The following is a 15,459-nucleotide window of genomic DNA, read 5'->3' as shown; positions in this document are numbered from 1 at the left end:
CCAACTTTCTGAAATCCATAACCAAATTTTTAGTCATACTCGCAAAGTTTCAAGATAGCATTAAAGGGGGGGCACCTGGAGGGCACAGTGGGTTGAGCCTCTGCCTTCAGCTTGGGTCATGATCTCAGGGTCCTGGGATCAAGCTCACATCAGGCTCTCTGCTGGGCGGGGAGCCTACTCCCCGGCTATCTCTGCCTGCCTCTCTGCCTACTTTTAATCTCTGTCAAATAAATAAATAAAATCTTTAAAAAAAAAAAAAAAAGGTAGCATTAAAGGTTATACGAACTGCAAAACACTCAACAAAACACCACAAAAATCAGCATTATTGTACTGCTAGAAACAAAGCTTTACCTAGTACAGGAACACAAATTTTAAGTAATACAAATAAAATCATAATAAAAACCAAGTATTAAGAGATACAAGATAAAATCTAAGTTGTTCTTGCATTTGTAATTGGTCATATGAAAATGACATCAATCTAACCAAATTTTTACCTGTAAGAAAAATTAAGACAAAATACATTCTAACAAAAAGACTGGTGTTCAACTTTTTTTGGTTTTGTGATCCCAAACACAATATTCAACCATGGTGTCCTATTAAAAAATATCTAATGGACACTGATAATAACCAATCTTTGAAAGGTAATTAATGTGCTGGCATAAATTTATGGTAGACAATTTTTGTCTTAATGATTTTTCACTTGTACGTTAATCTTACTGCAAAGAATATTTAACATTCATCCCCTCAACAGATTTTAGTGAGGACATTAGATGTTAAGCTCTATTCCAAGTACTGGGAACACAACTGTGAGCCCCATCTTCAAGAGTTCACATTGGGCTGGGAAGAAACACAAAATAAGCATATAAATGAATATATAATAGAGGAGGGTGGAGCTAAGCATTACTTTTATGGGGTAATGGAATTCAGCTAGATCCTTCAGTAGACTATGGTAGACCCCTTAAGGAGATTTAAAGTCTTTTCCAAAAAAAAACAAAAAACAAACAAACAAAGAACATGACAAATACACAAATTTCTTTTACCTCTCTTTTCTCATTTTTTTAAAAATTTATTATGAATTAGCTTGGCGCAAATACAGACAGAAGAGATGGGCTGACTCTTCAATAACAAAGAGAAACTCATTTTAACAGCTACCATCTCATCCAAACTGGTAGTTTTAACCTGGAGTTATAAAGCTAATGAAAGTAATTACCTTTTAATTACATACTCCAACCTTTTCTTCCGCTTAATTTTTCATCCTTTAATTATGTTATCTGTTTTATTTTGACAAAAGACCTCAAGGCTTCAGGTGAATGAATGCCAAACTGGCACAAGGTAGCTCTGATAGTGAATTTTTAGAGGGCAGGTTTCAGATCTGACTCACCCCTTGAGCACCAGAACTTCTCAGGTGCCTACCACATAGTAGATGTATTTATGTTTAGTGAACAAATTAAACTGCAAAAATTAACCTCTGATACAAGTTATAACCAAAGCTTTATAAAAATTATCCTAAACAACACCTTTTCCTTTCAAGAATTTATCAGGGTTGATTAAAAGATTTACTTTCCCACAAATATTTAAGGACATGTAGAAATAACTGCTAACCCTCAAATAAGTGAACTTTTTCAAAATATTTTTTCTTTCAAAAATTCTTTGGACTCAGTTTACCAACTACACAGGAAACTAATCTCATTACTAGTTTGCAAGACATGCTCTCGGTCAACTTTTTTTTTCTTCTTTTCACTTCTTTTAACCTATTCTTGGCCTCCCCTATATCTACACCAGTAGCCAGGGGACACCCTCTTTCTCTGAGAATCCATCCATCCACCCACTAAGAAGCAAATGAGCCATAAAGCTAGATGGAGCCTAGGACTTGGATTCTTATCAATGCAAGGCATGGGGGGCGGGGGACAACCTGATGTATTAACCACAAATATTTGTATAATGATTGAAAATTTACAGAGTTGTACTCTCTATCATTTTATCTGATCTTCACAATATGAGAGCAGCTAGGAAGTGCTACTACTATCCAATTTTACAAAGAAGGGAACTAAGACTCAAAAATTTCAAACAACTCCCCTGATGTCACATCATAAATAAGTGAAGTTGGAACTCATCCTCATACCACTTAACAACAGGTTATTGTCTATGTACCACTACTGTGGCACATGTAATTTGTTGACAGACATGAGCATGCATTACCACCATGAGTCCAGCCTGTTTATTCACTCAATTTTAAACCTTTTTAATGGTCAAATAGTTTACTATTTTAAAGCTGTCCACTTGCTTTAATTCAAATTTCTCTCTCTCCTTCCAAATATTTAAAGTGCTGTAGTATCAAAATTAAACCTAAGAAACAGAAAGTCAATTTTAGATTACCATCGATAGAGAGGACACTTAATGGTCTGTAAAACCACAAAATTTCAAAACACGTTTAAAAAGCCATACCCTAAGAACCTCTCTCAGGAATGCCATAAAGTCACTTAGCTTCACCACCAAATGGCTAGCTACTTAGTGACCAGCGCTGAAAACTTCCCCATGATAGAACCTATTTTCTTCCTCTTCCAAAAGCTCATGTTCCCTCTTTCCATTATTACGCAGCTAACACAGCCTGGTTGATTCCACCTGAAGCAAACATCCTCTCATACCCTTTTTCTTTTCCCTTTAGGAGATTTCCACAGTAACACTAGAAATGAGACTAAATGTAGGTAAGCGTGAGCACATCTAACAAGACTAGATTAATACATAAAACATCCCATGTCATCTGCGAAAAGCTATATATATGTTGGCAATTACCACATGAAAAGATCAAAAGCAAATACATTTTCCAGTGGCCTTATGACATACAACCAATTCCTTTAATCTTTTTTTTTTTTTTCAAGATTTTAGTTATTTGTCATAGAGAGAGAGAGAGCAAGTGAGCACACACACAAGCAGGGGGAGAGCAGAAGTAAGCAGGCTCCCCACTGAGCAAGGAGCCCAAGGTGGAACTCCATCCGAGGACCCTGGGATCCTGAGCTGAGCCGAAGGCAGCTGCTAACCCAACTGAGCCACTCAGGCGCCCAGTATAGCACTTTTAATTATAAACATAGAGTAGACTAGTTAAGAAAACAATTTCTTATCAATGTCTATGGAAAAGTGGTCAACAAACTTTGAAACAACCCATCCAAACACCAGAGTCTCTATATTAGAGTTCTCGGAGAGAAATAGAACCAATAAGAAGTAAGGATTTTTTTAAGATTTATTATGAAGTACTGGTTCACACGATTATGGGGGCTGAGAAGTCCCACATCTGCCATCCAAAAGCTGGAGACCCAGTAAAATTAGTGGTAATTCAGTCCAAAGGCCTAAGAACCAGGAACCAAAGATTTAAATCCCAATTCAAGGAAATGAGATGGGACGTTCCAGCTCTAGCAGGGGAAGGGAGGGCGAATTCCTCCTTCCTCCACCTATAGTTCTATTCCGGGCCCTCAAGGGATTAGAGAGTGCCTACCCATAACAGGAAGAGCAATCTACTTTAGAGAGTGCACTGATTCAAATGTTAATCTCAGCCTGATCCAGAGACACTCTAACAGACACACCTAGAAGTAACTGTTTAATCTGGGCACCCCATGACCAGTTACACTGACAAATAAAATTACCATCACATGATTAAACAACTCTGTACTATAATGCAAACTCAATCACCTTTAAGAGCAAATCACCTATCAAAAACTGTAAAATCCGGAAAGAAAAAACCTACTGACTTCCTTTGTGCAAATATCTTCAGAAAGTATTTGAAACACAAAATTTTATTCCTTCAACAACTATTAATCTGGGACTTCTAAAAGCGCTACAGAGTGCAACTTTTCCCACCTATATCTTATTTGTTAATCACAAAAGCTACAATTAGCGTTAGTATATAAAAACCAATAAATCTGGGTGGCAGTGACTGAATACAAATATAAACCATTTTTATCTAACACCTCACATCTGCTCACAACCCAAACGACTAAGCTTAAACAGCTACAATGTTTTACTCCATATTTTTAAAAGCAGAAGACCAATGTCAACAGGCTAGTAACTGGTTGTTAGCAAAAAACAACCTCCAGAGTATACCACAGCTTAGGTTTAAATTCAATATATTATCCTGTATCTTCTATACCTTTAGTATTCTGTAATAATAAATGCTCAGACCCATAACCCTAAAAGCTTTTAAAAAAAGTTTAAAAATGTAGTTAATGACAATTCTTTGTTAAATACCTCTTTATATCCTAATGTATTTCATTACATTCTAATCCTATGAAAATTCAGATTAACTGAAACAAATCCTCAAGTAAACATCCCATACCCTAATTCTGATATATGTAAATTTATGCTTCTTTTTTAAAAGAGAGGAGTAGAGGGCAAATAGGTATTAAACAAATAATTTTCAAGTACACTATGACAAATAGGAGTAACATTAAGAGTAAGAAGTCCTGGGGTGCCTGGGTGGTTCAGTGGGTTAAGCCTCTGCCTTCCACTCAGGTCATGATCTCAGGGTCCTGGGATAGAGCCCCGCATCGAGCCCCGCATCGAGCCCCGCATTGGGCTCTCTGCTCTGCAGGGAGCCTGCTCCCCCCACAACCATCCCACCTGCCTCTCTGCCTACTTGTGATCTCTGTCAAATAAATAAATTAAATCTTTAAAAAAAAAAAAAAATAGCAGAAGTCCTAACAGGGGCAAAGACAGTAGAAGGGGAAAAAGATTAACTAGACATTTAAAACAGACAAACCAGTCATACTTATTTGGAAAATGCAAAAGACACACAAATATCGCTAGCAAGTCTTCTAAATATGTCATTTGTACTGATAATGAATATAATACAAATTGAAGCCAAAAAGTTTAAATCGAAAACTATGTTAGCCTCCCTTTAGGGAAACAAACCAAAAAAAAAAAAAAAGGCAAGGGGCACCTGGGTGGCTCTGCCTTTGGCTCAGTTCATGATCTCAGGGTCCTGGGATCTAGCCCTGCATCAGGCTCTCTGCTCGGTGGGGAACCTTCTTCCCCCTGTCTCTCTGCCTGCCTCTCTGCCGACTTGTGATCAAAATAACTGGTCAAATAACTAAATAAAATCTTAAAAAAAAAAAAAATGCAAGAGGACATACTGGGGCTGTACTTTCAATTCACGCTAATCTACCATCACAGGTTTCAAAGTTCAACATACATATCAATTTGCTCAACTAGGTAATTTTTTCCATTAACTTGAGATGGCCCTTAATTGGCCACTGGCATAGGTTCTGAAAGGTTTCAAAGATCTATTTTGACAAAATGCAAAACTGAAGTTTCATATGAATATTTATCACTACTGTTACTATTATGTATCTATATACCTGGCATCCTCATCCTGGTTAAAAAAAAAAGTAAACCTCAAAATAGTTTACTGATGATTATCAGCTACAAAAGAAAATTAATGATGCATTCATTCCATACTGAGTCACAAAAACAGCACACAATCTGGAATAAAAGGACATAGGTGTGACTCTTGGTTCCACCACCTGTTACATAATTTTAAGCCAACTACTTTAACTCTCAGTCTTCTCATCTGGCTATTGAAGACCGTATCTCCCATCTCAATGCTGAGATATCAAAGAACCAAGCAGACAGTACCACTCACCACTTTCTGGAGCATAAAGTCTGCTCATTGAACAAGAGATTCTTCTGCACATAGTTCATCATTATGTATTTTAAAGTTTAACATGAATTAAATCACTTCCCCTAATATCTCCTGATCTATGTTGGAACAAAGAGAAGCAGTCAAACGGAGTCCCACACTACTAATTTTTTAGTAACCAATACTGAGTAAAATTTTATATCTAATGTATTTCCAAACAGACTATTTCTGAGTCTTAAAAACTAAAGGCTAAAGGTAAAACAAAAAGTCTTTCTCACGTAATATTTCTGTTTACCTACTGACAGTATTTGGGCAAAAGTAGTGTATTATAAAATCTATTAAGAGAGGTGAAAATTACTCACTGAAAGCTATACAGTCAGAAATACTAGGTCAGGAGATGGGATTCAAGTTTCACATTTGCCACTAATAAATGCTGGCCTTGGACATTTGGACAGAGACCCTTGAAGTCTCTGGGCTTCAGTTTTCTCATCTATAAAATAACTACTAAAAACCAAAGATAAAATCCAAGTCCCATTTAATCTGGGCCTTCCTTCGGGAAGGCAATCCACTGTAGTAGTTAACAGAATGGACTCGGCAAGGACTGACTGCCAAGGTGGGAAACCTGGCTCAGCCACTACAAGCTGTGCACCAATCAACACACACAAAGCACTAAAGTACATCTTACTACCATCAATGACGTACTGTTTAAAATATTTCACTGAAACACAAAACCACTTTACAATACAGAGGCTTAAAAGGTACAGTCCTGCCAAATCAAGACACTAGCATTTTAGTAGCAGACACTGAGCTCATGTGATAACATTAGAACCCTTTAAACCATGCTAACCTAAGCCAAGTTTCATCAGAAGATCATGTCATAAAATATCAGACATTAAAGACTCCACTAAAACTTATTGTAAGGCTAATTATTCTCACCAAAATATCACACTGAAGGTAAAAATAGAACTTCTGCTACTTAGGACTTCTTTTTTAACCAAATACTGCTAATGACAACAGAAAGTTAAGACACATCATAATTTCCAAAAATTAAATAAACTCCAGGAATGAAAAATATGTGGGATTTAGAAATATTAAGTGAACTACAAACTACAAGAAATAAGGATTTCATGAATTAATACCAACCAGTATTTACCAGATAAATCATATTCCAAAGCTCTGTGTGCAGATCAAGAGCAAATACCGAAATGTGAACTTCCTCAGAGGTTCAACAAATTGGAAAGGCAAGTAAATCCTTTATCACTTTTTAACACAACAAAAGCCACTCATCTACAAACGTTTTTATTTTCTTTTGGCCCAGGTACGAATATTCCCTGTTGCCCATTAAAACTGTTTCCTATCCTTAACTCAGCCCACAAAGATTACCCAAACTAGTCCCTGACAGCTGACATCTGAACCTTCAAAGGACTTCAAGCGAGTAGCTTCTAAGATATTTCCTCAAATCCACAAGCTGCAGAATTTCTCTTCAGTGACGCCTACACGAGCATATACCAGTACACATAACTGTGTTAACTTGGGTCAAGTATCTAATGAGACCAATTTAGTTCTTCCCCTTAAAGTACTGCTAGTAAAGGCAAACTCTACTTCTTCAAAAAGTCTGCTTTTTTTTGCAGTGGACTTGAAGCACTAGAAAAGGGAAACTGATTGGCTAGTCATAGCTGCCCTACTTCCATTTCAGGTCCAAGTTTAAGACAAAACAAAACAAAACTGTTCCACAAAGGGTAGCAAGGGAGCCTTACGCAAATCAAGAGTGTATGTAGGTGCTAAACTGAACTTCCCGATTCCTACGACTTAAAAAGGTGACAGGGTGTGAGGGGGGAGGGAGGACGGTGATATAACTGGGCTATTCAAGTGTGGCTTGAGAAAGAAGGTCCACTTCACTAAGTAGGCAAAGTAGGGGGTGGGTAAAAACCGGTCTGGCCAAGTGACAAACCCAGGATGCTGACCGAGCTTGGAAGTGGAGGGCCCTGGAGGCCAGGGACCGGAGAAGGGAGCTCTCGGGCAAACCGTAGGGGAACTGGAACTAGCAGCAACGCAGAGACCAACGCTGCTACAGAGCAGCGTGTAAGGGGACACCACGAAGGAAGCGATGAGTTAGGTAGCGACAGCAGGAGGGTGACCAGTGCCACGGGCGACAGGCAAGTGGCAACTGCGAAAGAGGAGGCACAGCAGCTGGAGGTGGTGGGACTCTGTTGAGTCAGCACAGCTCCTATTCAGGGGGCACTTGTAGGATCCCCGCTCCTCCTCCGGCCCCGGGGCCTTCTACAGAGGGTCAGGCCCGCGGGCGGGAGAAATGATGTTCTCGGAAGAGCTGGCGCCGGCCCCTTCCCCATTTCACAGGTAAACACTGGCCGCCGTCGCCGCTTACCTCTGTTAACATTATTACACCCCGGGGAAGCGAGCTCCTCCCTAGCCTCGCCGCATGGCAACAGCCGTAGCAGCAACGAAAACTGCCCGAGCCGCCGCCAACGGCCGGAACAGCTCCTTCAGTCTTCTCCCGGGCGGCGGCTTTACTCGGCTTCGCTGGCTTCCCCCCGGCCCGGCTGCTCGCGACGGACGCGCCGCCATCTTGGAAGAGCGACGTCCGCGTCTCTCTGCGACGTGCGCTCCCATTGGTGGGCGCAGGAGCCGCCGGCCACTCGTGACCGTCTCCATGGCGCCGGCGCGTGGGGAAGTGAAGGCGGAAGCCGCGGGGCCCACTCCGACACGGCGGTGAGGCCTCCAAAGCTGGGTTCCCAAACCCACCTGGGACTACCGCGAGTGGAGAGCGGCCCCAGCGCAGGGCCAGTACGGGAGGCGGCGCGCGCGCCAGCGGAGCTCGCTCGTCCTCCACCGCACGCCGGGGTAGGCCGCCTCTGGGGTGGAGCGAGACCGGCAGAGACCGAGCCTTCGACTGATGGCGCTGCGCACCTCCCGCCTCTCGGTGACAAGGCGGCCGATGTCCTGTAGAAAAACTTCCCTCTCGCATTTCCTTTGCCCACCGGCGACCGAAGAGCAGGGTCGGCCCCCTCCGCGACTGGGGTTAAATATGATCTGAAACTGCTCCCCACGCAGCCCCTGTCTTCCGGAACTTTGACAGAAACTTTCCTTTGTCCTGACCAGTCGTCAGCGAACCCTCTTCTGGGGTGCGCGGCAGGTTGTAGAATTGATACAGGCATATCAGCTTTACCCACGATCCTAGCCGTGCGGACTGTCGCAGATTAGGTGATTGGCCACCACCTGCATGACAATGAGGGCTTAGTTTCGCTGCTTCTAAGAGACCTGGAAAAAACGAGTTGGAGGGGGGGAGCCGCTTTTGCTTTTTAACTGCCATCTCTACAGCTCTCCTGGCTTCTTGATATATTATGGGTCTGTATCAGGGTGTGCAGATTTCAGCAGCTGTCCGTATAAGTAGTGCCAACTTAAAATGGAACTGAACTCTGGCACTCGGTGCGTAGGAGCCCCTGAGACTGACCCCATTCTGAATCTACCACTAGATGGGTTGCAACGTGTGGAGTTGGAGGCAGCCACTTCCACCTGAATTTGAGTGAAAGTAGTTTACCTGAACCTGCTGTCAAAGTGTATTATTCTGTTGTGTATTAGAAACTAGTTTACAAGAAAATTTGAAGATTTTCAGATTTGAAATGCAGAACCCTTCCATCTCTTTTTTACAGGGGTACAAAGGGGTACAATTTGGGGAAACTAACGCCAATGGTTCATTCCCCTTTCCAGAATCTCGTTCCCCACACCTCTACTCCTTTCCTTAACAATGTTACTATTTTATAAAATGAAATTTACTTAACACATTCCTGTCATATTCTCGAAATATTAAGTGAAGGCATTACAGACTTGTGTTACTACTATTCTGTTGTGTCCTCACCAAGAAAACAAAATTGTTCATTTAGATAGAAAAACACTCATTTTACTGAATTCAGCTAATGGAGGCAAAGCAGTTTTGTTGTTTTGATCTCCATCTGATACATAGTTTCCATATTATTGGCTGGGCAGAATTCTGACCTCTGCAACACAATAAAATGTGTTACTGGTATTGACAGATTAAGCCATGAATAGGAAATACTATTGGAAAATATTATCTGGACTAAGATGTTAAGGGAAACTAAGATACTAGAGACAAGGAAACTGGAAAAAGATACTGATCCAACCTGTAAGTAAGAAAACAGAGGAGACTTATTAATATTTAAGATACCAGCTGGTGAATTAAAATTGTAATTTAGGCGTTTAGCCTTGGGTATTTAACTTTTTGCACATATTTTCCCATTCCAGGAGCTATACATTTTCACCTGTTTTCACCTGTTCTAAAGGTGGTAAAATAAGTGTAGACATAACGTGGGATTTGTTGGTACACACAAACCTGTAATGTGACCTGAACGTGCTTTTAACATTTAAGAGTTTATCTGTAGACCTAGGAGCAAGCCAAAATCATTAGCTCCTAGTTTTCTTAGCCAGATTCCTTTCTGTGACCTAAAAACCTTATGCTAGCTAGCATCTCAAGTCCCTCCTCACATCCACCTCTCTGACCTCATTTCTACTAAGCACTTTGTTCCAGCTTTCCTGCTCCTATAACAGCAAGGCATGTTCTTGTCTTGGGGTCTTTGCACTGACCGTACTCCATCTAGAAAGATCTTTCCACCAAATACTTGCGTGGTTAGATCCCTCACCACTGTCCCGTTTTTGCTCAAATGTCACCTTTTTTAAAGAAACCTACTATGACCGTCCCATTTAAATGTTGCCTATCCCCATCCCCCCTCCCTTGCTTCAGTTTTCTTAATAACTCTTAAGCCTTCTAACGTAATTACTGTTTTCTTTCTTACTGTCTGTCTTCTCTCCATTAGAACATAAGCTCCACACGGTCATGGATTTTTTTTGTTCTGTTGTGATGTTTCCTCAGCACCAAGAATACTAAGAATATTGCATGGAACATAGTAGACACTCAATAAGTTTTTCTTAAGTGAATGGGTAAATCGTTTTCTGAAAGACCTCAAAAGGAAAAACCTTAATTAAAATTAATTTAAAACAAAATCTTTGGTGTTGGAAGGTTAATTTTTAAAAAATCAGCCATTGCATGTTCTTACCTTGCAGTTATGGGGAGAATTACTTTTATTGTCACTAGACTGCTAGAGAAAAGTTTATGACAAAAATGTGAGCTACACCTTTATTTTTAATGGGGTGAGGGATAAGGATAAAAAATGTTAACAAATGTTACATTTATCTTGGGCATGAGTTAAAATTAACATGCTGGCAAGAGAAGCAACAAACTGAATATGGTATGCCATTTCAGTGAGTTATGAAAATTGAGGAATTATATAGCTGAGAAACAATGTTAAAAATAAGCACCTAATTTGGTACAGATTACAGTTGCATTCCATGTGGTCTTGAAAATACCCTATCAGTTGTTACAAAGGAAACCTGGAACCAGCTGATCTGAAATGCCGGCTGCTTTGGCTATCAATCAGAAATTCAAAACAAAACAATCCGTCTTAAGAAACACATGATAAGGATATTTACGTGGCTGCTCTTGCAAAAGGTCTGATTCCCCAACAGCAGTGTCCAATCTGTCCAATTAACACAGGAAGGGATGACGAAAAGAGGTCAGAGGCAAAAAATCAAGTGCATGACCCTTTTAAATAGGCCAATGCCAATGACCTCTCAACCCCCAAGCAGCAATTTGGAATACCTAGTTTGCCTACTTTTTCTTTTAAAAACAGATTTTAAAAAAACTCTCCTACATATTCAGATTGTTACAAATTAGCTACAATTCCTTTTGAGAAACTGGGAACATACAGCATCAACCTTCCAAGCAAGCACATCTATCACACAGTTGTTATATTTTAAACTTTTGGTTTTTTAAGCCATTTCATTAACTCCAGTTTCTTCATAATACCATTATTATCAATGTCAACTACCACTGCTACTGAACATTAAAGAGTACTATGCATTCATTAACAATGCCCAATCTCAAAGCCAGCGAATCAGTATTGAAGTAATGCATTGCTAACAGAGGAGACACATTGTAAGAACAGACAACAGCAGGATATCCTGATTCTTCGTTACAGCTTTGGTAGGATCACAGTAAGCAGAAATCGCAGGGCATTTAAGAGTGATCTGAAATCTAGCTTCAAATAGCCTTGTGCTTTTTTCTCTTGCATAGTATTTTTTGAGGAAATACTTAGGCAACTCAAGCCTAAAAAACTGAAACAGAGATAACATGAAACTTTGCTAACAATAGATGCAGCCATAGCAGAATAATAATGTTCACATTTCAGAAGTATGAGGAGATCACTGGCAACCTCAGTCAATATTTATTGAAACAGATATTTTTTTCATCACAAAAATTAAACCTACGGCACTTTTCAAACACTTAATTCTCAGTTATGAATACAGGCCAGGTGCTATGGGAGGTATTTTGCAGATGCTATGCTTAACAATTGAAGAAGGCTATCATAGTAGATCCTATTACCCTTTGAGGCCATGACAAACTTAATGAGTGGCCCCAAGTCACCAGTAAAAGGTATAAACTGTCAACATCATTTATCACTGTTGATGTTGACTTCAGTCAACCTGGCTGAGACAGTGTTTCTCAGATTTCTCTGCTACAAAGTTACTATTTTTTCCCCTTTTCATACTACTATACTCCTTGGAAGGAAGTGACTGTTAGCAGCCCACACACAAGGAGCCCAGAATTAAGCTCCTTCTCCTTGAAGGGGGAATATCTACTTAAATTATTTGGAATTATTTTACATGGGAAATGTGTCTCTTCTCCATTTTTTATCAATTCAATCATTTATTTATATGAGTTTGGACTCATAGATATTTATTTTGTACTGCGGGTTAAATCCAACACTTTTGTATTTTGTGGGAATTGTCCCAGCTTTGGGAATTCTTAGTTGCCCTATGTCCTCTTAATATACTCATATCAATGTGGGATAGATTTTTGTTTTCTGAGGACTTCCTTTCTACAGGATACTCTAGATACTATAAAATGCTCCAGGGTTATTATAACCCAGTTCTAGAATCAGCCATTTCTCTAAGGAATTTCCATTTCTTTATTGAAGATTAGAAAACAAGATCTAGGCACCAGGTGTGTTCTTTGCTACTTAGGGTGTCCTTTCTTTTCATCCCTTGCAACTGATAAAGCAAGGAAATATGTGTGTGTACATTAATCCATATATACACCCATCTATACATATTTCTGTATGTAACCGTCTGTATTTAAGCTAAACACGAGTTCATACTGATGTCGCCTGACTCTAACCCATTAACAGTGAATCATTCTAGCCGCCTCCCTTTGCTTATCTGTAAATTCCCACTCCAACAGTGGGAAACCTAGTTCCTACCGCTTGCCATCCATTTATTTAATGATTTAATCTCAGTATACATGCATAGCATTATCAGAATTGTTAACCCTTGGGCAAAAACCTGATCAACTAGAATACAGTGTCTAGACACAATTCCTCTCGCCTTTAATCTTACTAATTTCAGTTATTTCCAAAGTTGCTTAGTTCAGCTACCTTTCCCCCTATTGCCTTCAGTGATGTAGTTTCACACATTTGTAATACCTTTAGATTCTCTTGTAGCTCGCTACTCTCTTTTTGAAATTCCCCCAACCTCCCAAATGATTTGATTTTTTTCTCATTTGGATATAATAAGTTTCACTCTTTGTGCTTTTTGACAACTACTTAACATCATATCATATAGAATAGCTTCACAGGCCTAAAACATAAAAGAAAAATACATGATGAAATTTCTTTTACATTCTTATCTATAGACCCAAACAACTGATGATTTTACAGAAGAAACTTCACTTGGATATAGAGATACCAAAAAAGATACACACATATATATTTCCTATACTAAATATATAATTCTCTGTAATACCTAATATTAAGTTTCTGCCATATGCCAGCCTCTATTCTAAGTGCTTCACAACAATGGTATAAAGTTAAATAACAAAATGTTATTATTCACATTTTATATATGATGGAACTGAGGCCCAGAGAATTACATTTTTTAGCTCAAGTTTATACAACTAGTAGTAAAGTTGATATTTAATGAAAAAATTAAATACATACACATATGTATATATGCATATATATATGTATACCCTATATAGTTATGTAATTTAGAATTCTATGTGTACATAAACTGTATCTTCAAGTATATTAAAATTAGTTAACTTTTAAAAATTAAACATTTTAAATAATCATGTCCCCAGTTTCTTATGTGAATCATAAGAACTGTAACCAGCCTTGACCTCCTGTTTTTGCCATCAGCCAAAGGAGGAAATGAGAAAAGGAATCAGTGCTCATGGACAGAACCTAATATGTCCCCATATTTAAGGCTTACCTCAGCTAGTTCCATTTTTACAAGTAAGGGTGAAATCAGAGACTGCTATTATATTGTGCTCTACTTTACTGACCTAACAAATAAGGTGAAAAAAATAAGATTATCATAAAAATTATTATTATTTTAAAATGGCAGTATATTGTGTTTATTGGCACAAAGTTAATTTGACCTGCCTTCACTCTTGCATATATGGTGATCTTTCTGTTTTAAATGAAGATTTCAAATTCATGGGGCACCTGGGTGGCTTGGTTGGTTAAATGTCTGCTTTTGGCTCAGGTCATGATCCCTGGGATTGAGCTCAGCATCAGGGGAATCTGATTCTCCCATCTCTCTACCCTTCCCCCTGCTTGTGCTCTCTCTCTCAAATAAAATCTTTTTAAAAAGTTTCAGGGCATCTGGGTAGCTCAGTCAGTTAAGCATCTGCCTTCGGCTCAGGTCATGATCCCAGACTCCTGGTATCAGACTCACATCAGGCTCACTGCTTGGGAGGGAGTCTGTTTCTCTCTCTGCCCCTCACCTCACTCATGCTCTCTCTCTAGCTCTCTCTCTTTCAAATAAATAATAAAATTTTTAAAAATATTTTTAAAATTTTCAAATTTAAGCCTGTTAGTAAATATGCACACAATTAAGTTGAAAAGATATTAGACATATACCCCTTCATATTGGCTGTGGAAGAAAATGATTAACAGCCTGAGAATATTTACACTATGGTCCTGTCTTTACTATAAAATAGGATTAAACTTTGGAAATGAAAATCTATCATTTGTCAAGTTTAGTGTCTTCTTCTGTAAACTTAGGTTAAACATATAACTAGATTAATACTAATCTAGTATGTACCCTGTGTACACAGTGTACTGTGTACACAGTGTTATTTGAAATGTTGGGAAATGTCTTGTGGTTCAAGATCAAATCCTTTTTAGGGTTTGTTTGTTTTTTTTAAAGATTTTATTTATTTATTTATTTGACAGAGAGAGATCACAAGTAGGCAGAGAGGCAGGCAGAGAGAGAGGAGAAAGCAGGCTCCCTGCTGAGCAGAAAGCCCGATGCGGGACTCGATCCCAGGACCCTGAGATCATGACCTGAGCTGAAGGCAGCGGCTTAACCCACTGAGCCACCCAGGCACCCCACTTTTTAGGGTTTTTTCAAGGTTAAAACTTATGATACCAAGTAAGGTGCAGTTCATTTTTCTATCACTTTCCTTCAACAAACTTACTCATCATCACCTTTTCCAAAAACCTTGTTTCAGAGCAGAGGCATACTCTGCTGTGAGCTGTTATGTGAATGGTAATGATCTTGAATTACCACCTTTCTGCTTAAAATGAGAGACCTCCTACCTTATAACAGCCATGCGTGTAAATATCCACAAACAGAGAGATCAGCAAACATGTCAAGAAAAGTTCTGCTCTATAAAAAACAAAGTGAGTAGACAAATAAAAGGAATGTGAAATCAGGCTATTTATTCTTGAAAT

The 15,459-nt window shown here is 39.1% G+C and overlaps 1 protein-coding gene across 3 annotated transcripts in view; it reads right to left on the bottom strand.

The window, feature by feature from the left end:
* SNX13 (sorting nexin 13) overlaps nucleotides 1-8,821 on the bottom strand; it is a 129,955-nt gene extending 121,134 nt beyond the window's left edge. The window contains exon 1 of one of the 3 annotated variants that reach the window (XM_032303919.1): nucleotides 8,016-8,821. In XM_032303919.1, coding sequence (XP_032159810.1) covers nucleotides 8,016-8,615 — 600 coding nt within the window. In that variant the 5' untranslated portion in view covers nucleotides 8,616-8,821. The remainder of the gene's footprint in view (nucleotides 1-8,015) is intronic. The other 2 variants (XM_032303917.1, XM_032303918.1) reach the window with 2 other exon arrangements.
* Nucleotides 8,822-15,459: the final 6,638 nt, after the last annotated feature.

This window comes from Mustela erminea, chromosome 11, assembly GCF_009829155.1.
Source record: "Mustela erminea isolate mMusErm1 chromosome 11, mMusErm1.Pri, whole genome shotgun sequence".
Lineage (NCBI taxonomy): Eukaryota > Metazoa > Chordata > Mammalia > Carnivora > Mustelidae > Mustela > Mustela erminea.
Note: the sequence above shows the minus strand (reverse complement) of the source record. Positions and strands in the feature narration are given on the sequence as shown.